General features: G+C 48.8%; 6 protein-coding genes and 1 pseudogene across 7 annotated transcripts; 3 read left to right on the top strand and 4 right to left on the bottom strand.

Moving 5' to 3' along the window:
* Positions 1-345: 345 nt before the first annotated feature.
* DFJ58DRAFT_t89 lies at positions 346-422 on the top strand (annotated as a pseudogene). Its single transcript has one exon. The product of its transcript is annotated as a tRNA-OTHER (tRNA).
* A 1385-nt stretch (positions 423-1807) lies between these two features.
* Positions 1808-3299, bottom strand: DFJ58DRAFT_659739 (uncharacterized protein; the record flags this gene model as incomplete). Its single annotated transcript, XM_041382106.1, has 6 exons — positions 1808-2001; positions 2054-2199; positions 2248-2281; positions 2330-2711; positions 2762-3073; positions 3123-3299. 6 exons carry the CDS (start codon positions 3297-3299, stop codon positions 1808-1810), a joined length of 1245 nt encoding a protein of 414 aa, XP_041244387.1.
* A 297-nt stretch (positions 3300-3596) lies between these two features.
* Positions 3597-4107, bottom strand: DFJ58DRAFT_659799 (uncharacterized protein; the record flags this gene model as incomplete). The annotated part of the gene is made up of 2 exons (XM_041382111.1): positions 3597-3713; positions 3769-4107. Coding segments are annotated over 2 exons (456 nt in total), but the record flags the coding sequence as incomplete, so codon positions are not given.
* Positions 4108-4467: 360 nt separating this feature from the next.
* On the bottom strand, positions 4468-6735 carry DFJ58DRAFT_906026 (L-lysine 6-monooxygenase (NADPH-requiring)-domain-containing protein). Its single transcript, XM_041394988.1, has 6 exons — positions 6492-6735; positions 6339-6439; positions 5998-6284; positions 5508-5941; positions 4924-5455; positions 4468-4871 (listed from the first exon to the last, which is right to left on the bottom strand). Exons 1-6 carry the CDS (start codon positions 6597-6599, stop codon positions 4693-4695), a joined length of 1641 nt encoding a protein of 546 aa, XP_041244389.1. The 5' UTR covers positions 6600-6735; the 3' UTR covers positions 4468-4692.
* Positions 6736-12135: 5400 nt separating this feature from the next.
* Positions 12136-16588, top strand: DFJ58DRAFT_785400 (uncharacterized protein). The gene is made up of 7 exons (XM_041390031.1): positions 12136-13314; positions 13375-14665; positions 14723-15080; positions 15133-15358; positions 15543-15757; positions 15823-15873; positions 15926-16588. Exons 1-7 carry the CDS (start codon positions 12271-12273, stop codon positions 16227-16229), a joined length of 3489 nt encoding a protein of 1162 aa, XP_041244390.1. The 5' UTR covers positions 12136-12270; the 3' UTR covers positions 16230-16588.
* Positions 16589-17399: 811 nt separating this feature from the next.
* DFJ58DRAFT_841008 (uncharacterized protein) lies at positions 17400-19715 on the top strand (the record flags this gene model as incomplete). The annotated part of the gene is given in 6 exon segments (XM_041392662.1): positions 17400-17651; positions 17733-17737; positions 17790-18755; positions 18775-18894; positions 18952-19201; positions 19260-19715. 6 exon segments carry the CDS (start codon positions 17400-17402, stop codon positions 19713-19715), a joined length of 2049 nt encoding a protein of 682 aa, XP_041244391.1.
* An 819-nt stretch (positions 19716-20534) lies between these two features.
* Positions 20535-22292, bottom strand: DFJ58DRAFT_659783 (uncharacterized protein; the record flags this gene model as incomplete). The annotated part of the gene is made up of 6 exons (XM_041382110.1): positions 20535-20684; positions 20782-21633; positions 21769-21927; positions 21982-22138; positions 22195-22211; positions 22260-22292. 6 exons carry the CDS (start codon positions 22290-22292, stop codon positions 20535-20537), a joined length of 1368 nt encoding a protein of 455 aa, XP_041244392.1.
* Positions 22293-22856: the final 564 nt, after the last annotated feature.

A 22856-nucleotide genomic window follows, 5' to 3' on the forward strand; every position in this document is an offset into this window, starting at 1 on the left:
CGTGATTCGATGTACATTATTGCCGCTTGACTTTGATCTTGCAGTCACTATTCCCACCGCTTTTAATTACCCATACGAAGAGAGCAAAATTGTTTAACAAGTAGGGTTTATTTTATTGCTGGTACACTGTGTATGCATGCCCTGCGAGCAGGCCTATGTAATTAATTTTTGATGGAAGTCATCTCAGCTTGGGAAGCGTCCTGGCCAAAGTGGTCACCACAACAGAATCGAAATCTGTTTCTCTTGGACTGCTGCGCAGGTTCCAAACCTGCCGACGATGAGTTTTTTTTCTATCGGAATACGCCTTGACAATCACTCATGGATGGTTTCGTTGGATGTTAACTGGATCCAGCTAAGTGGTTACAGCGACAGAATGTAAATCTGTTTCGCTTTGACTGTGCAGGTTCGAAACCTCCTGAACAATAGGTTTTTTTATATCGGAACTCACCTTAACATTCACTCATGGATGGTTTCCTCGCCAGTCCATCTAACTGGTCTTAGCCAAGTGGTCACCACAACAGAGTCAAAATCTGTCTCTCTTGGAGTTGGTTCGAAACCTTCTGACAACATTTCTGCGGTGTATAGATCCTTGGAAGTCTATGTTAACTAGGCCCAGTCATTACGCCGAAACTTCCTTTTTATGTGATAGTCTGTTCATGAAAAGGAATTCACCTTCACCCCCGAGGGGGTCGTCTCAGAAACGTAAGACCGGGGTGTATGTGCCAGACTGGATTCTCGACCCGACTGACCAAAACTGTCGGGGCTCACCACCCAATGAAAAATGTTAATGGGGCCGAAGGCCAGAAGAATGCATGCAAGCTAAGGACAGTCAGACAGTCAGGAAAATGATGCAACCTCCCAGCTTCGCTGAAGCCTCATCGACGAACACTTGTCAGTCCTTCGGTTGGTTCTTCTCAGACACCACGCAGGAGTGGCCCACCGAGACGTGCATAACGGGAAAAGGGGGGCTCAGCGAGAACTAAATGACGATTTGACAAGTCTCTAACAAATAAGGTGTCAGATGATTGTAATCGAAAGGTGTAGCTGGCAGAGGTTTTGGGAAATGGGAAACCGATCATGTTCGACAAGAGCCCTCCTCCACTAACGTTGGAAGTAGGGGAACCCCAAATTGTCTGGCCCAGAGCTTCATCAAGAGTGGCGCGAAAAAATATAGCAGCTATGCACGATCACTGGAGCATAACGGGTTTGTACACATGGGCGAGTTTAAAGGACCAAGGCTGGACGTTGAAGGCCCTTGTCAGATATCAAGCTTGATCGATAATGGATAACATCACGGAATGGGCTCATCAAGCATCAGCACTTCAAAACGCCCATGTCTCCTTGATAACGGCTCGTGTCGATTCTGGCAGATGAGTTTGTCTATCCGCGTCTGCCGAGTATCATTTCTAAATTTTGGTGACGAGTTCGGGAGACGAACATGTCCAGGGTGATACATCGCCAATGGCTCCTTGTGGTCGGTGATCATTCCAATGTTTGACTCCTTGACTTCCCAAGGTCAGCCATAGAGATCCCGATGTGCGATGGGTATCCGGGATTACTTTATGAGGCCAATTCTTCATTGGGTACAAAGTGTGCGCCGATTCTTGAAGTTATCCTGCTGGCGTATCACCCCGTTCTCCTAGGGTGGTTTCGGATAGGCTATCTGGGCTGGTGCAGTGGAGGCTCCTAAGCATGTGGTACTTGAGTGATGGGCGAGTGGAAAGAGATGCATGTAATACAAATATGGTGATCCTAGTAAATAATACAGATGCGAATCAATAAAGATAATATAACAAGACAACTGTCCTTAGGACCCTCGCTTTGCATATTCTGTACACTGTTCTTTCATGAATTTCTCAAGCTTCACTGCGTTCCTATGGTATATCGATGTTTCGGGGTTGTACAACTTGCAATTATCGACCACCAGTTGAACGTCGTCGAGAAAAAATTTCAGCGAGGAGTACTGGTTCGTGTCCAATTTATGCTCCATCGTGCTGAAATCTGATGGAGATGTTAATACAAAAATATATAACACGGGAAGTTAAGTACAGACCCATAGGTCTCTTGATGACACCGTAGTAATCTGGGACCTCATCGGCGTTGACTGGGTTTAAGAAAGCCCAAGCTAAGGGATGGGCTTTGAGATCGGACAGGAGGCGTTGCATTTGTGTGTGCTCGGCGCTTTTCCCGGAGCGTGTGCTGCAAGAAGTCAGATACGACCGACTCAGATCGCGAAGGGCAACTCACCTGTGTTCAATGCCGGGCGTCCAACCGCTTTCTCCTACAACACAATTGAGACGCCAGCTCACTTAAAGAAGCGACAACGTACTTAGCCCTGGGACTTCCTTAGGATCCACTGTGATCCCTTCCGGAGCACCTTCTTGGAATTGCGGAAGACCCTGATACACGATGTGCGATTTTGACATCTCGCGGATCTTGGTGAGGATCGCTTCCCGCTGCTGAGCGATGATGCTGACTTTGTCAAGATAGTTGACCTTGCGCAGCATGGTGCATTGCATGATTGTCCCGCCTTCGTAGTCTTTGATGTACCCAGCCCACACAGAGCGATCAAGTGTAATCTCTTTCGAGAAGCCTTGTTTCTTGAAAAATACTACAGCAAAATTGTCGGCGTAGGTGAGGAAGTGCATCACTTCGGGGTATGTACGTTTGATGTGTTGTTTGAAGTTATCCATGAGCATGCCACCGTAACCCTGTCATAGAAGTTGTAGTCGCATATATGACGAACAAGGCCTCTGCCTACCTTCACTTGGTCCACAGATGCAGTAGCAAAGAAGACGATCTCCGCAAAACCACGGTGTGGAAAAGGTCTGTAGCAAATACCACCTACGACCTTATAACCATGTTTGATGATCGCGAGTGCTTTTGAGTTGTGGTCATAGACTAGACGCGCAATGTACTCGCGCGGCATCATAGGTAACTGTGTTTGGAACAAGGTCTTTAGACCAGTGAGAATAACCACAGAGCGCGGCTGTCGGTCATTCTCCACTGCAGTTATTTCGATGATCCCCTTGCGCAACTCCACAAAAGCAGCTTTTTCGGGCTTGTGTGAAGGCTTGAACAGCATAAGCGTCGGCCAAGCGAGAAATGGGGGTACAACTCACTACAGCGGAGGATGCTGGCCCCGTGTCTACCGTAACTCCAGTCGCAAGGCGTGTGAGTTGGCCCTCGTCCATCTTATCTTCAACCTTTACTTTCAGATCCGGGGTGCGACCATTGGCAACGCCATTTTTCTCTAGCCTTTTGTCTCCTGTGGGAGCTTTCTGTGTTTTTGACTTCATACTGGAGGTCTTCTTTCCGCTTCTCTGCGTCACAGTCTTCCTAGATGTCATTGCAGTGGCTGCATTCGAATCTGCAACTTGGGCGGCTAAAGGTTTGTCATCGTCATCGTCGTCGTCCTCATCATAATCTTCTCCTTCTGCATCGCTGAGTGAAGAGGAGGTCGTTCGTCTACGCTTTGGAGGTGGAGGGCCTGGAAGCTCGTCACTGAGTACGGAGGAATCCGGGGACGTTGGTCGATCAACCGGAGAAGATTCTTCTGAAACACTTAAGGAGGTCGCAGGAAAGATCAATGTAAATGACGTACGAATGGAAGGAGACACTATGCTAACCATAGAGACGGGAAGCTTCATTTGTTGCTTGAGGGAGTCGATGTCTTCATCTGCATAATTGAAATCAAGTTGCCTGCCTGCCTCCTAACACGATGCGCGTGCTGTCAGCGTGTATATAATGACGTGGGAGAAGACGTACTTGGAGAAGTTCATCAAGACGAACTGCAAGGCGTGCCCTGCGAGAAAATTCCTCCCGTCCTAAGGCGGCTAATTGACTACCGTGGTCTGCTACATTGTGGCCACATATACACGTTTCAATGTATGTGGGGCCATCCTCTTCGTCGGAGCCGTATTGTGTTAGATCGCCGAGTAGAGACTTTTGGTGAACATCATCATTCAGAACCACCTCGACGCTTGCTGGGGGTCGCAAACCAGGACAAGAATTACACGCAGTACAGGGAGAGTGTCGGGCTATCCTGACTGCGAGTGCAAGATCATTGTTATTAGCTTCAGATAAACAAGGATAAGAGAGTTTCATGGGGGCAAAAATTTGGATTACTATGTGGTCAATTGTGTGCAATTTATGATACTGCAGTAGGTAGCCCCGTATAGCAAGTAGTCATTTCCAAAAGCAGCGTGCCCCTGAAGCTAGCTGCAAGTATGCTCTTCAACGTTGTTTGCACTCATTCTCATTCTTCGAATTTCGAGAAAAGTAACGGGCATTTAGCACTCGATCTCAGGCTATCGATTAGTGAAAATTAAATGGTATTTTTAAGTCGCCATGTTGATGAATACACTGCTGCCATGTCGTGCCGTGTCAATGATGGGCTCCAAGTTCAAGCGTAGTAAGATATCCACATCGACATCGATGCACAATATATGATCTTATTATGGCCCTGGAGTGGCGCCCACTCGTGCGCATCTCGCGTAGTTCTCGCGTTGGATCAATAATCGACTACATATCGGTATATACAAGAATTCTGACCTATTTAACACGGGCCGCGCTGCAGCAATGACCCGTAGTGAGTTTCTAATGATACAGTGGTAACCTTTAACACATCCTGTATCAGCGGTTCAAGTCACTAACCAAAGGTATCCTATCACAGAGTAGACCGTAAGTCCTCTAATCGGAACACAAGTCTTCCACAATCTCTCCTGCCCTAACTCCCACCACACTCAATAACGTGTCACTCAATCCATGTGTTTCCTCTGCACAACCTTGCAAGTAGATCTTTGGAATAAATCCGTGACCAGCCGTTGGTAGTGGTAGAAGTCTATAACGTCGCGAGATATAGAGTGTATCTGTCATACCGGTGAGAAATATTTTTAGTTACTTGGGACGTAGGTGACGTACCAGAAACTTTGGTCTTCATAGATGTATATGGTTCATTCTCCTCTGCGTTGATACCCGTGTCCGGTGTCCGTGAATGACCATTTATTCCATTCGCGGCCGCCTTAGATGTGCCATTCTTCCCGTTCATGGTCGGCGCTCCAAAATCGCCATTCTTCCCGTTCGTGGCCACTCGAAAATCGCGATCCACAGCGAGGCGCGTCTTATCTGAGCTAGTGTACAAGCCGAAGTGCTTGCCTAAGTTGGATGACTTCAAGAGGTTCAACCATGAATTTCGCTCGTAGCCAGTAGCGCAGATAATGGCATCATATGTCATCTCGGAGAGCTCTTGTGTGAGGGTATTCTCCAAAAGAACCGAAAGTGTATCTGTATCTTCTGTTTCTGTGGGGGTTTGCAAAGGATTTGTGCTGATCTCCGCTGACGACAGGTTACTGTAAGGTATGATGGTGATGTGTGCACTAGTCCCGGGCAGCGCATTTCCCCCGCGTCTAGCGATGTCACCGTCTACTTGTTGGTCGTACATGACTTGGTAGAGCTGTCGTCGCATTTGTGAATTGCAGTCAATTAGCAAAAGACATGCAACTCACTGAATCAAGCGTATACGGATTTACCACCCCGTAATTTGTGGCCTTGTAGTCTGCCATTACTCTTCTTCGAGAATCACCTGGCAGATTATACATAACATCCACCATCTCTGGATTGTATATCTGGTTCGCAAAGGGACCGCCCTCGCTCGGGTTCAATGAGCCACCACGAATGATGAGGTGGAGGTTGTGCGTTTGGTCAGCACTCTTACCCATGCTGGTTAGCCGCGAGTTGAGGTCGAGCAGTACTTCCACTGCAGATTGCCCAGCACCGACAACCGCGATTTTAAGTGACCGAGTAGTCGCCTTCATCGTGGCCAACATCGGTTCTACAGAAGATATGTACTGAGAGCTGTGAATGATGCGACGATGAGGTAGGATGGTCTGAATACACCGCGGGACCCATGGTGAACCTCCTGGCGAGATAATTAGATTTTCTGAAACATCCCCAGTCAATTCATGCATGACAATATTATGATGGATCGGTGCTGACTTGCACGACGAATTATAGTTTCGCCAGTTGTAAGCACCCTGCTATGGACCTGCACAGTGCCTTCACCCCCTTCTTCGATTGCAATGACACTTTCGCCATATGCGACATTGATGCCTTGACCTTCCACGTACCGCGCGGCATGGGCAAGGTAATCCGAGTATTCCTTCCGCGTCGGGGTAATGCAGCCCCGATTGATGAAGTCCACCAGACGGTTTTGGGAGTGCAAGTATGCAACGAAGGTGATAGGAGATTGTGGCGACCTCAGGGTAGCCAAATCTTTCAGGAAACTTGTGTTCTTCCCTCTTAATTTCAAGATGCAGATAACATAGAGTTGCACTTGCCTAATCTGCATACGGGTACCTGGGAGGAGCATACCCGGATGCCATTTGAATTCGGGATATCGCTCGATAAAGAGAGATTTGTTCACGGATATCGGGCAGGTCTAGGAAGTCAATGACTCGGAATTCCACACGTGGTATATTGGATTGATCTACCTCTCTGGATTGTTCCAGTAGTGCTCCAGCAACGGCAAGATTTGCCGGGCCAAATCCAAGGCCAATGACATCGTACACGCCTACTGGATGAGCTTTAGGTGATGGCATGATGAGGAATTTTGATCTGAGAGTTTGCTGAATACCGTGCCCCACGCTGGAAACTGGCAGATAACAAATGATGTGCAGTCGGCGTCGGAAGAATATATCTTATCAGAAAATGGGGATACATGGAATGTGATGATCATCATGGTTTTATAGCATCTAAAATCCGGATTGCGACGGAACCTGCTCGAAGTAGTGTTGACAGAACTTGGGAGTTTTGCCAACAGCTGGTCTGGTAAAACTGGTTGTACCTGGTCCACGGCGTAACTCAGGTGCAAGAGAGGTGCCAGAACCTGACAGAACTCCAGTGCATCGGAGACTCGCGGAGATGAGATATAATTTAGACATGATAACACAGGTAGTTTGAACTCGTAAAATGCTGCTTGCGTCGGCTGAACCCTAGCTTGTCATATTCATTGTGCTGTAGTGGCGTGATCTACATACTAGAAGAAGATGACAGGCTAACGGAACTAGAGCAAAAAACGGACGAATGGTGGAAGAAGATGACAAAAGATAGCAGTGACAGGCTTTGCATAGAAATACAAACAAACACATCACTTACACTTATCACTCTTAGTTGTCACTGTTGCGTGCTATAGAAGTCAACGTTGGAATTACTATACCTCTGATTGGACTGTGACATCCAAACAAAATAGAAACCAATCGAATGCCTGTCATTTGTCGGAGTGGCGTCGGTCTGAGAGACACAACCAATCGAGTGTCTGTCATTTATCGAGTGGCGTCGCTCTGAGAGGTTAGCTCAGACTTGGGTTCAAATTTTCGCAGGCAGAACTTCAACTTAGCAATCAGTGGGACTGATATTGCAGCTGTAGATTATGTATCCATGATGTACAGTGAGGTGACGGGCGTAGACAGCTTGCAGCAGGAGACATTGACAATCTAACAAACAAGCAGTGCCAGGAAGGTGGCATAGCAGCGAAAAAGCTTCAAGTAGTTTTAGTCATTCTTGAATCTTGCGGCGAATTTTTACAACGTACCTACTACCCTCAACTTCAACCGAGCCTCTGTGACGCGTTACGCGACCAAGGCCCTGTGACGTGTTACGGTTGCCTCCACAGTATTCGTTGGGGAGGATGAGGTTGAGCCTGAGGCCTTGAGGTGTTGGTGAGTTATAGCTAGAATTAACAATGTGAAAAACTCTGTGAATAAAGTATGATTAGAGGCTGTAAGCTAGGGATCGCTGGATACGGTAGGTGTTGGCCTCGTTGGTGTGTTGGACTTGTCGAGAGAAGAGAAAACTGACTGTCGACTCCCTAAAGTAAGATGGCGGCCAAGTAGACGGCTTTTCATGGTGGAAAAACCTTCCAATCAATTCCGAAAGTCACCCACTCAAGGTCTTTGCTGTGATGTTCCTTTCAATTGTGGGGCATGCAGGCGGAGGAGAGCGCACATTCTCTGATCTCAACCTGCGCGACGATGTAATCTCTTAGTCGACACATTCGAAGCACTCGGAAAGATTCGTACAAAGATTCGACATCACAGAGCTATGAAAGCCGCGGAGGCTGGAAAGTCCACTCGCCATACTCATATGCACACTCGTGAAGAGGTTGGTATTGCTGTCGAGATTGCACAGGATCTTGAAGCATCCTTCGCGTGGGCACCTCCGAGTCCGCTCTCGACTGAGCCTTGTGATGGAGATGATCCAGAAACGACGCTGCCGTTGAATTTGCGGCTCTCGAAGAGTTGGAAAGAACTGAAGAAGTTCAAAGCATTGACCAAGTCGAAGTGCTCGAGGGAAATGTTTTCGATTTGGCGAGTTGGATGGCGGGTCGAACAAGGAATAATGCTAAAGGTTATTCTAGAATGTCTAGTAGGTCCTGGCCCCCGTGTAAGTCGCTCGGCTCAATTTGTCGGAGTTTCATTACAGTACTTGGGGAAAGAAGGACATGGCTGGCACAAAAGACCCTGGCAGGCGGGAGAGGGGTGAGATGGGATCTGATGGGATGAGATGAACGTTAAGAAGAAGGTTCGTGCGCAGCCGGTAAGTCTCTCGAGCGAGAGAGCTGCACGGCCATTGAAACCCATTCACCCCAGCTGGGCCCAGATCTGGTCTCTGCGGCTCGGCCCAGCATAAACGCTGGCGTGTAGGGTTACGTCACATACTGCCTTGTACGGCTTACGTAAAACCCGATAGAAGATAGGCCAATTGCCTTCTGCATCCTCCAGCATCATATCTGAAACCGAACTCGGCGCGGTCCTCTCGCACAATCTTGCACCTTTTTTTGCATTCTCTCGCGCCATCTAGCGCCATCTCACATTGCAATTATGTAATTTCACTTTTTCTCTTATCTGTCCTCCATTCTGCCGCTTCACTGTCACCCATCATTCCCTTCACCTCGTCATTTCTAGTACTTGCCTCTTGTATATCTGTATCTTGACTTACATTCACACTTTATTCCTGTGCTCATTGGCTATGGCCCACAACCGAGTGTACTCTATTAGCTACTGCAGTGCAATTTGATGTACCCATTATTATGATCAAATGAGAATGCAAATGTAGCAATATAAACCTTGTACTGGCTGTTACTGGCCTGCTGCGTGGTTTTCACTGTTTTGGTTTTTGGCTGATGAAAGACAGAGTAAAGGAGTTTTGATGGTTGCGGTGAGAATCAGATATCAAGTCCTTCCGCGAGTTTTGTTAAAAATTCGAGGTCGTGATAGTCACGAAGGCCGTGCATCATATTGGCCCGCGATATTATATGTGGTATGCACATACATGACGGCCCGTCATTTGCTACACATACTGCATCAAACATTACAGTAAGTAGACGCCGATGGATACCCGGAGGGAATTTAGTTAGCAAGCGCAAGTACTTCGAAAGTCTCCTAGATCTATTCCACACGTTGATGCCACCCACCTCTCGAGGGAATCCGCAATCGGTAGTGTGAGCAGGAGATTTCTGCCGCAGAACCCAAGACAGAAATCAGCAGGATAACTGTTTAAATTGAACGTATTGGCTGTAGGGATTGTAAATCAATGAAAAATTTCAGATCAGTACGAGCAACACACTATTTGAAGACACGAGAACAATTATCCACATCCCCATGTCTATCATCGAGGTATGATCTATCATTGCGACCTCCTAATCATCGGATTCTAGCACAGGTCCTTGGTTGTCAGGCTTCCATTCGGCACGATCATAAACTTTGTCTAGCACAAATATACTCACTTCGATTGACCAGTACTTGTTTTACTGCCTCTATAAAATACGTTGTGCGAACGCTATGTCGATATCTTCGAGTGATATGGATTTCGGGCCCGCGGAACGTCGTCATTGAATCTTGGTGATACTTGGTTTGACTCGGGGCGAACAGTGGTTCCGAGCTTGAGCTTGAAGCCGATTTTCCCTTTGATCACAAGCAGAAAATCGGATTTAAGCTAGGCGGCAACTTTAGAGCTGACCTCTGCATTAGCTAGTCAGACGCCATGATGCGCGCATGCACACGTAATCAGAGCGCGCTACACCCATCGCGTCGACAAGAAATCGTTACGACCTTTACGGCGATGATTGTGTATGCAGTGATAAGGCCTGATAAACAGTGATAGTAGTTGAACGTTATCGTTGATCGCTGCGTGTACTGTCATAGTCATAGTTGGAACCTTCGCACAATCTTCGCAACCGCGTCGGTAGTATTGCGAAGAAATTCAAATGCCCAATGAAAATTGTCACATACAGTGGCCATCACGTCGTACCTATATTTTGTGTGATTCGACGAGTCGGGAACTCGGGGGCGATGATCATGCATGGATTATTGGTATCTTGGACATGAACGCTTGGTAAAACATTGCGTGCTCCATCGGGATTTGATGGACAGACCTGGGTTCAACGGCAATTGCCACGCCGCCGTGAGCAACGGAGGGAAATGTCCTCATCTTGTCGCAATACTACAGAGTATTTCTCCCTACAGTTTGACGCTGACTTCTGACGATAATGACGGAATCGATATTGTGAGCAGCGAGGAGCGCGAGTGCATGTGCTGGCATCCGTCCTGAAGTGTAAGCTACCCTTTGAGATTGCTTTGAGGCATCGCTTAGTTTGAATGTACTCACAAGATACTTATCCGTGGTTGAAGTTGACGTTAGGGAAGAATTGGTGATTGGACTATCGATCAGCACCACGTGTGGGTGTCAGTGATTCACAACCGTTGGTCACCGGGGCTTCATTGACCATAAACTGTTGCCGAAACAATGCTGATTCTTTAGCTGTGTGGTTCCTACTCACTTCCGAGAATCAATACTGTACAGCGTGACAATGTCATGAGATGTTCTTCGGGTGTTCTCGCCCCAATTAGGCGGATGCGTTCCGAGGGGAGTGGGTGGTTTGGGAGTTCTCGCATCGGATGATGTTTCTAACGAGATCATACAGGGCTGTTAGATGATATAAAAGATGGCTTATCAGCCTGCCTCCGACTGGGTAGTAGAGGTGTGGAGTTCCAAACTGAGAGCCACTAAAATGCTTGTGGTGCACATCTATCAGACTGATAATCTGCTTCATCGCAGAATAGAAATGAGCAGGCTTACCAATGGACTTTCAGTGACATGCAAGAAACATGCGCCGCTATCGATTGTAAAATAAAGGGGAATCGTTAATTAGCGCATTGCGATTTTTAGCTCAAGGGTGTGCATTACGAGATGGCATGTAAAAAAACAAATTGAAATAAATTGTCGAGTTCCCGCATGATTGCAGGTGCGAACGATCCACGAGGCCACGTCAGCAATTTGGTTTGGATAGTCATATGCAGAGCTAGGGCAGGACACCGAATAACAAATTACTCTTCAGGGACACATGACTTAGCGGAGTGGCAAAGTGATGTTAAAATTTCCAATAGTTGCTTAGGACAACAATACGTACTAGAACAATGCTCATAACTGCAGTCATAGCACAAAAGACAATATGCTGGGAACAATGGATGGCACTAGAGCTGTGGTCGTAACCCAACGACGATGTACAACCACAAGTGGAGAGACAGGACCAAAAGCTTGCTGATGATGATCGTGCGTGGAGAAAGAGAACAAAAATTTGAAGCGCATCCTATTTAAGGCAGGAGGCGGGAACGGGAGAATGGCGCAAGGCGGCTGCGCGACTCTGCGCGAGAGGTTCATCTCATATGAATAAATTTAATTTCCGCGACTTGTTCCGCGAACCTGGTCAACCAGAGCCAAACCATAGCTACGAACTACGCACATGAGAAGTGCATATGGAGTCCAAGAGGCAGAACTTATTTTCAGATGAGTTTCAATCTCTGAAGAGCTGTGAAATAAACAGGCTGTTGCCCGCTGGTGCTGGTCTGCGTTAGTCACTGGTGACTGGTCAATTATTTAGGACAGCGGCTCTGGATGATTGTCATGGGAAGTGACGGAATAATAACCGCAACGGTTGATAGCCTCGTGTAACGACGACGGAGGTAGCAAGAAATAACATGAACAAATAGAAAAAAGATTCCACGGATGCAAAAACACGACCACGTGACATTGTTGAGTGTGGAACAAAGTGGTATTCTCACGGTCGAGAAAGTGACCCATAAACGCACTGCTGTAAATTAATTGCTCATCGATTTCTTTCCATATTGTCAACCTTTGTTCCTCCCCAACGTTGACCACAGTGACAACGACGGCAGCAACGACGAATAGGACGAAAACAGCACAGCGGCGACAATGACGGCGCTTGTCTCAACGTCTGTCCCACAGTACATAGCCTCTGTACAAAAATCCAGAAGTAGAGCACGCGACCAGAGCGTCTCGCCAATATCCCCAGGCCGTTGCGCAGCCCATTATCAAACTCCCCCAAAGTTCAGGGTGTCATCTGAGCAACCAATGTTGACGCCGTCTCCCCTTAGACGACGACCAATGTTTCCAGTAGATGCCAAACACAAAGCAGATGAACTGGCTCAGGAGCATGATCACGATGACAGCGATATCTTCTTACAATCTCCATTCAAATCGCCCCCTCTAGTGCACCGTCTATGCCCCATCTCACATCCTAAACCAATCAAACCAATCATGTTAGATGATGATGAAGCGACCCTGTTTCTATCCTCTTCATCCGCTGTACCTTCCCCTTTCTTTCATCATACGTCCACTCAGCCACTGCTTACGCCAGTCAAGGATTCCCACCGCGCCATACTAGCCGCAAAGCAGCTCAATTCGCAGCCTGCACATCGTGTGGGCGTAGGCACTAAACGCAAATCGGCGCAATCCGGCGGTGGCGACTTCTCTACGCCTTTGCGTCCTGTCCCATCAACCACGTGCACACCTCTTAATATCTCTGCTCCGAAACCCGACCCTTCATCTGGTATCGCTTTCCACCGTCTTGCGCCTCTGCCAGCACCTCGTTTTACCCCCCAGCCAAAGAGCAAAGCTGACACTGACGCATTTGTTAAGAAACAGGCAGAAACAATGAAGCGGCTGCGCATTCGGGATCCTGATGACTCAGATGAGGGCTGGGGTATCATAGAAGATCTCGACTCCGACGGAGAACCTGTACAAAGGCTACCTGCACTCCGCAGATGCAAATCCCGGTCTATTAGCCCGAAGAAGTCCCTCCTTATCAATGCTGCACTTGTGCCACAGAAAGGTAGCGCGAAGGATGAGGTCACTGAAGCTATCTCTCCAGGAGGGCATATTATCAAGCGTCGGGCACGTTCGAGGCCCGTTTCCATTGAACTCCTTGAGAGTGTGAACCACACACCGTCACCCAAGGTTAGAAGCCACATTGGTAAAATACATTTTTTCCATTGTGCTGACGAAACTTTACTCTAGGCTGAGGCTTCCAATACGAAGTCACCCCTTGTCCCAGTAACATTTCCTTCTGTATCTCGCGATCGCAATCGGCCTACTTCCATTATTGGCTCGCCTTCTCCTGTACCACGAAGAAGACTCACAGGGTCCAGTGGCCCCAATCCTTTCCTCTCTAACCCACCTTCCCGTCCAAGTTTGCATTCTCAGCCTCGCCCCCGTCCCTTCGCCCGAATGGCATCCAATAGTTCGGCCACTCTTTTCTTTGGTCCCTCAATCCCTCAATCCGCGCAGTGCCCACGCACGCGGACTAATTCCTCCGTCGCCACTACCCTGGATCTGTCCGTGCAGTCCCGTCTCAGCCCGCCCAATCGACATAGCTATGCAGGTCCAGACTCGGCTGGTTTCTCCGCTGCCCCAATGTCATGGACGCTGCGGTCGGGTTTGGACACACCCTCACCAAACTCTTCGCCTCTGAATGACGGTCCAGGCACAGTCTACTCGGATGACGAGGACATGTTATTCGGCCCAACCGAATCCTCATTCGTGTTTAGCATCACAGAGGGAACGCCTCCTCCACGATCACAGAAAGGCAAGGAGGGACTGCTACCCTCCAAGTATAAGCCACGCGACTCTGGCATCGTTCTTAGCGACGACGAGTCGATCCCCGCGCGAAATTCGGCGTTAAGCACGAGTTCGAGCTCTATTTACTCTGATAATGACAACGTCGATGACCTGGTTACGCCTGGGATCATGCCTGGTGCACTTTCCGGTTGGCCAAGGATCTCGGGTATCGACGACGCGCAGCTTCATTCATTCAATCAATCCCATCCATATCAATATTTTAATCATGACGAGGACGACGTTGACGCATTCATCTTACGCACGCTAGAGGCAGGTGGGAAGCCTTCTGCAGCCGAGGGCAAGAAACCTCCTGGAACGCCTGTGAAGAAGCTCAAGAGCCACTTTGGGCTCGATGGTGGGCGTCCATGGCAGAGTGCTGTTGCATCGAAGGTTGGGTTTTCATTTGATGGTGCAGAGGGGTGCAAAGGGAATGGGAAGAAGCCACGGAAGAGTTTGCCTGCTGCGTTCCCTATCCCGCTTGGGAAAGGTAGCGCTGTGACGATCAGGACTGGTGGATCAGATACTGAAGAGGACGAGGAAACTATAAGTCCCAGTTCGAGGAAGCAGTACAAGGGTCTCGGGCTTGGCCGTCCTGCTGGGAGGTGGCTCATGCGCCGCAGCAGCAGCGGAGCATTTTCGAGTGGGGAGAGTGCGGGCGGCACGCCCACCCGGCGAAACATTAATCTTAAAGGTAGTTCGGCTCCGCGTTCATTTATGATCAGTCGTCTCATTGTATTTCGTGGTTTAGACTGGCCGATACCCGCAGCGCGTACTTTGACCGTGGATACCACGGGCTCACGGTCGAGCTCGAATAGCTCCGCGATCTCATTGAATTCCCCTACGATCGCGCGGCATCTGCCCTCGAAAACATCTGCTACTCATTCGCATTCTCCGCTTGGACCGCGGTCACGAAAAATGACCGCTATCGAGCACGTGAGGAACGTCTCAGACGCTGGCCGTTTCGAGAAGGAGTTTGTTGAAGTCGAGCAGGTTGGGAGCGGGGAGTTTGGAAAGGTCATTAAAGTGCGCGCTAAGATTGGGCGCGAGCTTGAGGACACGGTTTGGGCTGTCAAACGATCAAAGCCATTTGAAGGTCCTCGGCATCGGTGGGTTGTTCTGTCATTCGCACATCCGTCTTTATTTGACATATGGTGACAGCCTGCGACTACGAGAGGAAGTGGATATATTGGCCCATCTATCGGCGCGGGGTGCTCATCCGAACGTACTGACGTACGTGGATAGTTGGGAGCAAAATGACGCGCTTTTTATACGCACAGAACTCTGTGAGCTTGGCAATTTTGCCAGATTTTTGTGGGAGTACGGACGGGCCTTTCCGCGCCTGGATGAGGCGCGGGTGTGGAAGATTATGGTGGATTTGAGTAACGTGAGTGCTGCGGGTCAACGGAAAAAAAAACTTTTTTGGTCCCTTCTTTTTCTTTCATTATACAAGCATATTTTCACCTTCGTCCAATCATCTGATCTGAGAAGATGTTGTGTGTGTGGTCTATTCTTCACCCTCGTTTCCGTCTTGACATGTCTTTTCTTGGATATTAACCTCGTGCCTGCAGGGTCTGCGTTTCATCCATGAAGCAGGGATCATCCATCTAGACCTGAAGCCGGCGAATATCTTCCTTACTCGTGAAGGCCGATTCAAGATCGGAGATTTTGGAATGGCCTCGGTGTGGCCCCGACCTGGGGGCGCGTTCGAGCGCGAGGGGGACAAGGTGTACCTCGCGCGGGAAGTTCTACAGGGCACGTACGGCAAGGCTGCCGATATTTTCAGGTATGTTGAGCCGTGGATATGGACGTGAGCATAGAATGGACCCTGATGTTTTAATGATCCTGCAGTCTTGGGATGACGATGCTAGAAACGGCCACAAATATTGTTGTGCCTGATCAGTAAGTTGACATGTGATTTTCTTTTTAGAAGGTAGTGATGGTTTGTTTGCAGGGGGGATGGGTGGCACAGGCTACGACAGGAAGATTTCAGCCAGATGGATCTGGATGGAAGTCCTGAGCTGTTTGCGTTGATTAGGAGCATGATGCGGACTGATCCTGCTAGGCGCGTGGATGTGCAGGCTGTTTGCGCACATGCTGTTGTAAGCCGAGCTCGCGCGGCTATGGAACGCACGTACGAGGAAGCCAAACGGAATGGTACCTCGCTGTTTGCTGCGTCTCCGCTTGCAGGTGTTTCCAATACGTTCTTGGAAGAGATCCTTTACCGTGACTGCGACGATATGGACCTGAGCCTATGAACTCACGACGACGGACACCTGATACCCGGTTGGAAGAAGAAAACTCTCAAAATGTGAATTCTTTTTGGTTGTATGTTTCTTGGGACTGTATAACATATTACCTCGCGATCTTGCTCAAGGACGCCACTCATCGAGCACCCTTACACTCACCACACGATATCTATGACCACCTCACGTCCTCCATCCATCCATCCATATATTGATATACCTACCACGCACATGATCTTGTCTGACTACATTCTAGGCCTCGATTGTGAATTGGTACTAAGGGATTTGTTATGCATAGCGATAAACGGTAACCCATACATAGTTCGTAATATTAAAAATTTATGCGCAATATGATAGTCTAGTCCACCGAAGTAGATCTGCTACCGAGCCGACGGGGATCAGTCGGATAGAGGGGTGCATTAAATAGATGGTTTGATTTAAGAAGCAGGACCCTAGCCATCGAGGGAGAGGGTTCTTGTGCCCATCCGCGGAAAGAGAAGTTAAATCTTTGAGATGCATGTTGATAGAAGGAAGTGTGGCGATGTCCCGAGTATGCTATGGTGACTCTAGGCCTGTCTGTAGCCTACTGGTTGGGAGATTAGCAGTTCTGCGTGTTGCATCATGTTGCCATTGATGAGAATCTAGAGTTTCAAGTTAGGACTCGAGGGGTTCATAAATTCACGATTCGACTCTTCTTTCTTGACCATTCCACATTATATAAAAACCCGCAGTTCGTTCGTTCGTCGTTCTTTCCCTTCGTTCATCGTCGTCCTTGTCATTGTCCCTGAAGTAACCCTGGACTGACAGTTTATTTTGACAGTGACCCCAGACTCATCGACCTAGCAACGTTCCACAGCCACGAACTGCAACTTTTTTTTATTTTCTTTACAAGGCAAAAGGCAAGTCCGTGTTACTCCTCGAGCGGCCTACTTACCAGTTCATTCATTTTCAAAAATCATTAGAACAACTGTTTAAAAGCTTTATGGGACATTCAAGTTCACGTTTCAATTCGATAAAAGTTTGTTTGTGTCAAGGAAGATCGTAAACTCTATAATATGGACCCTGGCCTTATTGCCAAGCCTCCACTCTCGTTTCTCTCCCTCCCACACCAATCCTCTTTCCGCGTTATATCGCGTCGATCTCTTTCCTACTCCTTCTCACAGTTACTTCCTTCCAACCCAAATGGACCAAAGTCCAAGGTATACCTCTGGAACTACCTGTATCCCCTCATTGTTCCCTCCAGGCGTAGACCCAAATACCGTCGACTTCAGAACTTTCTTTCCTTACATTCCAAACGAGGTCAAGCATAGAAAGCGCACCTCTCGTACACAGCTCAAGGTCCTAGAAGATATATTTCGTAAAGATACAAAACCAAATGCCGCCCTCCGTAAAAAGTTAGCAGCAGAACTGGATATGCTTCCACGTGCAGTACAGGTGTGTTCTATCCTCTTTGACGTCAATTCGTCGCGTTCTCATTTCTTAATCTCGCGTGCCACCAAAAGGTGTGGGTTTCAGAATAGGTATATCACGCCCTCATCTTGTTTGGAATTCAACTCATTTATTCTCTCTTAGACGTGCAAAAGACAAGGCGCTTCGTAAAAGAGTTCAGGACTCGACTCAGCAGGATTCTCCTTCTGCTCTCTCTCCTCAAAAGTCTCAGTCTTCCAGGGACACCTCTCCCATCGACTCTTCCAATTCTTCCACCCCCACGGAAAAACCCACGCACCCTGCAGAAGATGATCTACCACCCTCACCAGAGCCACACCCAGTGGAGCGATCACCCATAGCTGAAAGTCCTCTTACGAAGTTTTCCTTTGCTCTTCCTGCGCCCCCCGCACAAGCTTGGCATAGTAACCCGGTCGCCCCTGCCGAAATCCCCCCTCATGTTCGCCCTGCACCAGCAGACTTGACTTGGCAGGACAACGACCTTCTAAACGCACGTAGAGGGTCCCTGCCAATCACCATGTCCATGCCAAGCACAGATGCCAACCAGCCGTCTACCCATTTCCCAGATAGACGCAAGTCTATGGACGTTAGTCTCCTTAGGCTTATGCATCATCCGTTCGCACGCGTTGCAAAGGAGAAAAATGACGCAATATTTCTCAGGCCGCCCATATCTCCTGCAGGGTCAAGTCAGTCCATGGCCCGTCCACCGTCCGGCCTCGGTGGGCCAAGCATACGTGCGACAAGTTACAGCTCTTCTGCTTCCTACAGCCCTTACCCTCGCCCTTCTTTGGCACATAGAGCGTCAGAGCCCCACGTCTTTACGCCTTCTCGCTCTTCCCTTGTACCGGAGATTCGTCCACCGTTTCCGTCCTCGCACGTGCCGCGCCGGCTCTCGGACAACCGCTTTACAATGAGCTCTAGAGCGCTCCCGTCGCCTATTCCTGGACCTCTTCCAAAGCCTGATTTCCAGTTTGGCGCTCCGACATCTGCATCACCTCCGCATGTCTCACCGGATGCCGAATCCCCTGGGAACATGCACGCATGGGCGTTTTCCCCGCAACGAGGCAGATCAAGACACGGAGGACTCGTACAGTTCCACTGGATTATCTAGATTTGGCTCGATTGCTAGCGTCTGTGGGAGCGACACCAGTGCGACCAGCGCGATTTATTCAGACGTCAGCAGCTGTGTGGGCGTCGATCATTTCGATCCGAGTGGCAGGAGAGGGTCTTGGTACGCTGCGCTTTCATGATCAATATATTCATTCCTTGATGTTTTTTTACGTTACAGTGCATCCAACCTCGAGACGCGCATGTCCGGTCTGAACATGCGGTCCAGCCAGGGATCGCTCAACGAGGCTCACTTAAATGCCGCGTCTTCATTTGCCTACCAACACAGGGAGCACCTGTTATCACAGGAACCAGGGTACTCTTCCCCTGCTTCTACCGTTTCGCCCGGTGGAAGTCCGCACCCTGGATATGGCAAGGACCCTGGCCCATCGGGTCTGCGAACGAGCGAGGCTTCGTTTGGATATAATCCTGTAATTAGTCGTTTTACCTTGAATGTTTCTGACGAGATGCTCACGTGTTCCTGCGCAGCTCCCACCTGAAACTAGCGCCAACACCTATCTAGGTCCCACGGAGCCTGCCATAGCCAGCCGCAAGCCCAGTATACCCACTATCCAAGAAGGAATGCCGCACAATCATGTTCAGAACAACATCGAGCACAACTCCTCATATCCAACGCCCGTAGACGCGACATCCCCATCTAACGCATACCATTTCGCCCCAGAATCCAACCAATACTCTCACACAGGAAACTATCCGCCATTCCCGCGGGACAGCACATTTCCTCACACGGAGACCTCATACGCCCAACCTGGGTTGCAGTACCCAGCAGAGGGCAGTTATTCGTTGAGCTCTGCTCCGTCTGCTAATATTGGAATCAGCGGTGGTATGAACTCGTATGTGTCGCCTCCTGCTGAATATGCCTTTGCTGTGCCTCCCGCGAATAGCGTGGGGCATGGTGGGGAACGATTCAGTACATATAGCTGAGGCGGCCGTCGAGTTTCCTGGCCCGTCTTCTTCTCATGTCATTCTCATCGTCCGTCCGTCCGTTTGGAATTCGCATGTACCATAATTTACTATCGTCTTTGCTCGCTGCTGTTATTCCGTGGTCGCTGCAAACTAATCTGGCTGTGGTCTCATGGGCTTTTTTCGAACCTGTCGTTTCGTCTTGCTTTATGTCCATCGCTTTATGTACTTTGACTTTTTTTTCAATGCCCATACTGATATACTCAGCACTTGCACTGCCAGCACGTTCTTTTCGTTCCGTTGTCCACCACCCTGTCGCTCGTTCGTTAGCTACTCCCTCCTGCTCATCGTTATCTGGTCATGCCCGTTGTTTGCTGTTGTCTCTAGTCCATCATAGTCCATGTCTCACCTCGCCTCTATTTCTTTAGTTCCTTATCTCCATCTCCATTTTTTTGCTCATCCAACATCATCTTTATCCCATCATATTTTTGTCTCGTGCGATTTTCTGGTTCTACTTAAATTAATGTACTTAGTTTAATGCTTTGTTTGGTGAATTCAATTGCAGCCGTTTTGGCAAAATGTCTTGGGGGATCGACAGGGCCGCGTCGTGTATAGGGTGATGGCCGTCGTGGCTAGTTCTAAGATCGCGATTACGGAGAAGTTGGAGCGTAGACTGGTCGAGACTTGAATTCGACTCTCGAGCCTGTACCCCAATCTTAGAGAAATACCGATATTTGGTTAAAGCAGCAACCTATCGGACGAAGCTCGTAGATATGGATAATCATAATCCATCACAGTAAGATAACAAGGGATTAAACGACCATAAACTGCAGGACCTGGTCAGAGCTTCGTCCCAGGCGTTCCAGGGAACGTAGGTGCCATCATTGATATCGGAGGGTGAAAAATAGTCTGATTGCCGGGTAGGCTTAAAGGCGGTTCTCCACCTCTCCCTGTCACCTGTGCATTCCTGTCCATCATCAAACGGTGAAGCTATGCCCAAAAAACCATCAGAACAATGCCACATGATGCAGATTGAAATAGAGATAGAAGGAGGCGATAAGATAACAAGATTGCAAGCGTAACGTACTTGCAGTCGTATGCCGTGAACGGCGTATTTGAGGGAGCCGAGTTCTTCATTCAGACGCATGCTCTCATTTGTAAGCGCGATGTCATTTCGACGCGCTAGGGAATCAACGGATGCGGATACTGCGGCTATGGACTCGCGTAAGCCACTTAGCGAGCCCTCGAGGGAGGTACTGAGATTAAGAGGCGCGACGGGCGTTAATGGCAGTGTGCGTTGAGACAAGTGTGGATCTACGATCCCGTTGAACGATCGACGTGATCGGGGATAAGTATGGGATTCTTGGAATGCGTGCTCGTGTGGGAGTGGGAAGTAGGGTGCGAGTGCGTCGATTTCGTTATGAGACGTCAGTTCTCCGTGATCTGCGGAGGAAGACGGTTGGGTTTGATTGATAGTGGTTCTGGAGGAGGAAGGAGAAGGACCGGGCGGTGCCGAGAAGAGGTGATCGAAGGCGTTGATGGATGGGGAAACGATTAGTGGGGTTTGGTCTTGGGTGTGTAACCGGTACCATGGACCGAGCACGTTCCTGAAGGTTTGGATGTCTCTTCGCATTGTCTGGACCACGGATTCGAGTGTGTAAACTTTTTGTCTGAGAGCGGCGTTTTCCGTGTTTAGTGATGATAGTTGAGCGTTGTTGATGGAGAAAAATCCTTTGATGGCTTCGTATGGGCAAGAGAGAACGTGTTCGTCAGAGAACTGACGCCGGGGACCAGTCCAGGAACAGCCATTGTTAGCCTGCGTGCATGGAATTTCATAGTCGAGACAGATAGTAGCGTGCGCTTGTGACTGTGACCTCGGGAACTCTTCGAAGCAGAAACTACACGTTGCAGACTTGGAAGGACACTCCGAATTGTGAGTCTATCCACGCTTGCGTGAGTAGATTCAGAATGAATTGTCATAGACACGCACACTAAGATCGCTATACTTGATAGTCGCACCACACCCGTCGCACTGCGTCGAGCGGTAGACACAAGCATCTTTATGCTTACCAACATCTTTCCGAAGGATGAGCTTGTCGCATTGCTCTTCCGAACACGGGATCTCAACGTATTGGCACGTGTCCTTGACGTGGGCGGATAGTAATTGTCTTTGGAATGTCTGCGTGCATCCAGATACTCGGTTGGGGCATTCGATGATGAGTTCATCCACGAGCTGAGGCTTGTATGTCAGCAATTTTTCCTGCACTGTGTTACATATCTCACTCACATGTTTCACGATTGGATTCGCTGGCAATAGATCGTCAAGTGAAAGCGAGGAGCGGTCGATGGGACATTGTGGGGAGTGTTGTACGGCTACTGCGATACAGTCATGGCAGAATGTGTGCAAGCATGTCCGGGCGGTCGTAGGATTTGTGAATGGGGCACTACATGATGCTGTGTTACAACTTACAAGAAGCTTAATTAGACGTGGCGAGCTTACTGGCAGATGCAGCAGATCTATACAGAAACTATTAGAGAAAATTTATATAAGGTAGGCTGACGCACCAGATTACTATTTGGCTGCTCTACGTAGTCCATGAGAGAAATCGGATCGATTAATGACTTGGACTCGGGAGTCACTGCAGCCTGCAGGGGAGTACTATGTTTGGCTTTGTTAGGAATGGAAGCTGTTGCCAAATAATAAACAATCACATCCTATCACCACCTTTGAGCACCCACACTTGTCTGTAGCGCCCACGCAGTGCCAAGAGGAGTGCAGGTTTTTGGTGCCACTCCGATAGAAGTTGACCATAGGAGCCGTGACGCACTAGGGCAGATGGCTGCTTGGAATAGTCTTCATGTTGTTTAAACGTGCGTTCAACCCTCAAGTCTGTCCACAAATACATCTCTATTTGACCTCTGGATCCGGAGACTCCAACGATTGAATGGCGGTTCTCTCTTGCTTCGCGGTGATAAGCGATAGCCCATGTTGGCTAACATTATTTGTGTCAACATGCACAGCAACCTACAGCAACCTTGCGTCCTTGAAGCGGATGAGCGCCCATTACTAATCCTTCAACCGCATTTCCCCACCACCCAGCAAGCTTTTCATAGTCCCGAGGCCGATATCTATCTCACAATCCTACTTTGCGCGTCACTCGA

The sequence above is a fragment of the Suillus subalutaceus genome (genome assembly GCF_016647625.1).
Source record: "Suillus subalutaceus strain FC151 chromosome Unknown DFJ58scaffold_46, whole genome shotgun sequence".
In the NCBI taxonomy this organism is placed as follows: Eukaryota; Fungi; Basidiomycota; class Agaricomycetes; order Boletales; family Suillaceae; genus Suillus; species Suillus subalutaceus.

Coding starts and splice junctions, on each gene's coding strand:
- DFJ58DRAFT_906026 (XM_041394988.1), bottom strand. CDS start 6,599: ATGCCATCACCTAAAGCTCATCCAGTAGGCGTGTACGATGTCATTGGC. Junction 6,285..6,338: donor GGTACCCGTATGCAGATTAG/GCAAGTGCAACT, acceptor GAAGAACACAAG/TTTCCTGAAAGATTTGGCTA. Junction 5,456..5,507: donor ATCCGTATACGCTTGATTCA/GTGAGTTGCATG, acceptor ATGCGACGACAG/CTCTACCAAGTCATGTACGA.
- DFJ58DRAFT_785400 (XM_041390031.1), top strand. CDS start 12,271: ATGACGGCGCTTGTCTCAACGTCTGTCCCACAGTACATAGCCTCTGTA. Junction 14,666..14,722: donor GCGAAACATTAATCTTAAAG/GTAGTTCGGCTC, acceptor TTCGTGGTTTAG/ACTGGCCGATACCCGCAGCG. Junction 15,359..15,542: donor TTATGGTGGATTTGAGTAAC/GTGAGTGCTGCG, acceptor TCGTGCCTGCAG/GGTCTGCGTTTCATCCATGA.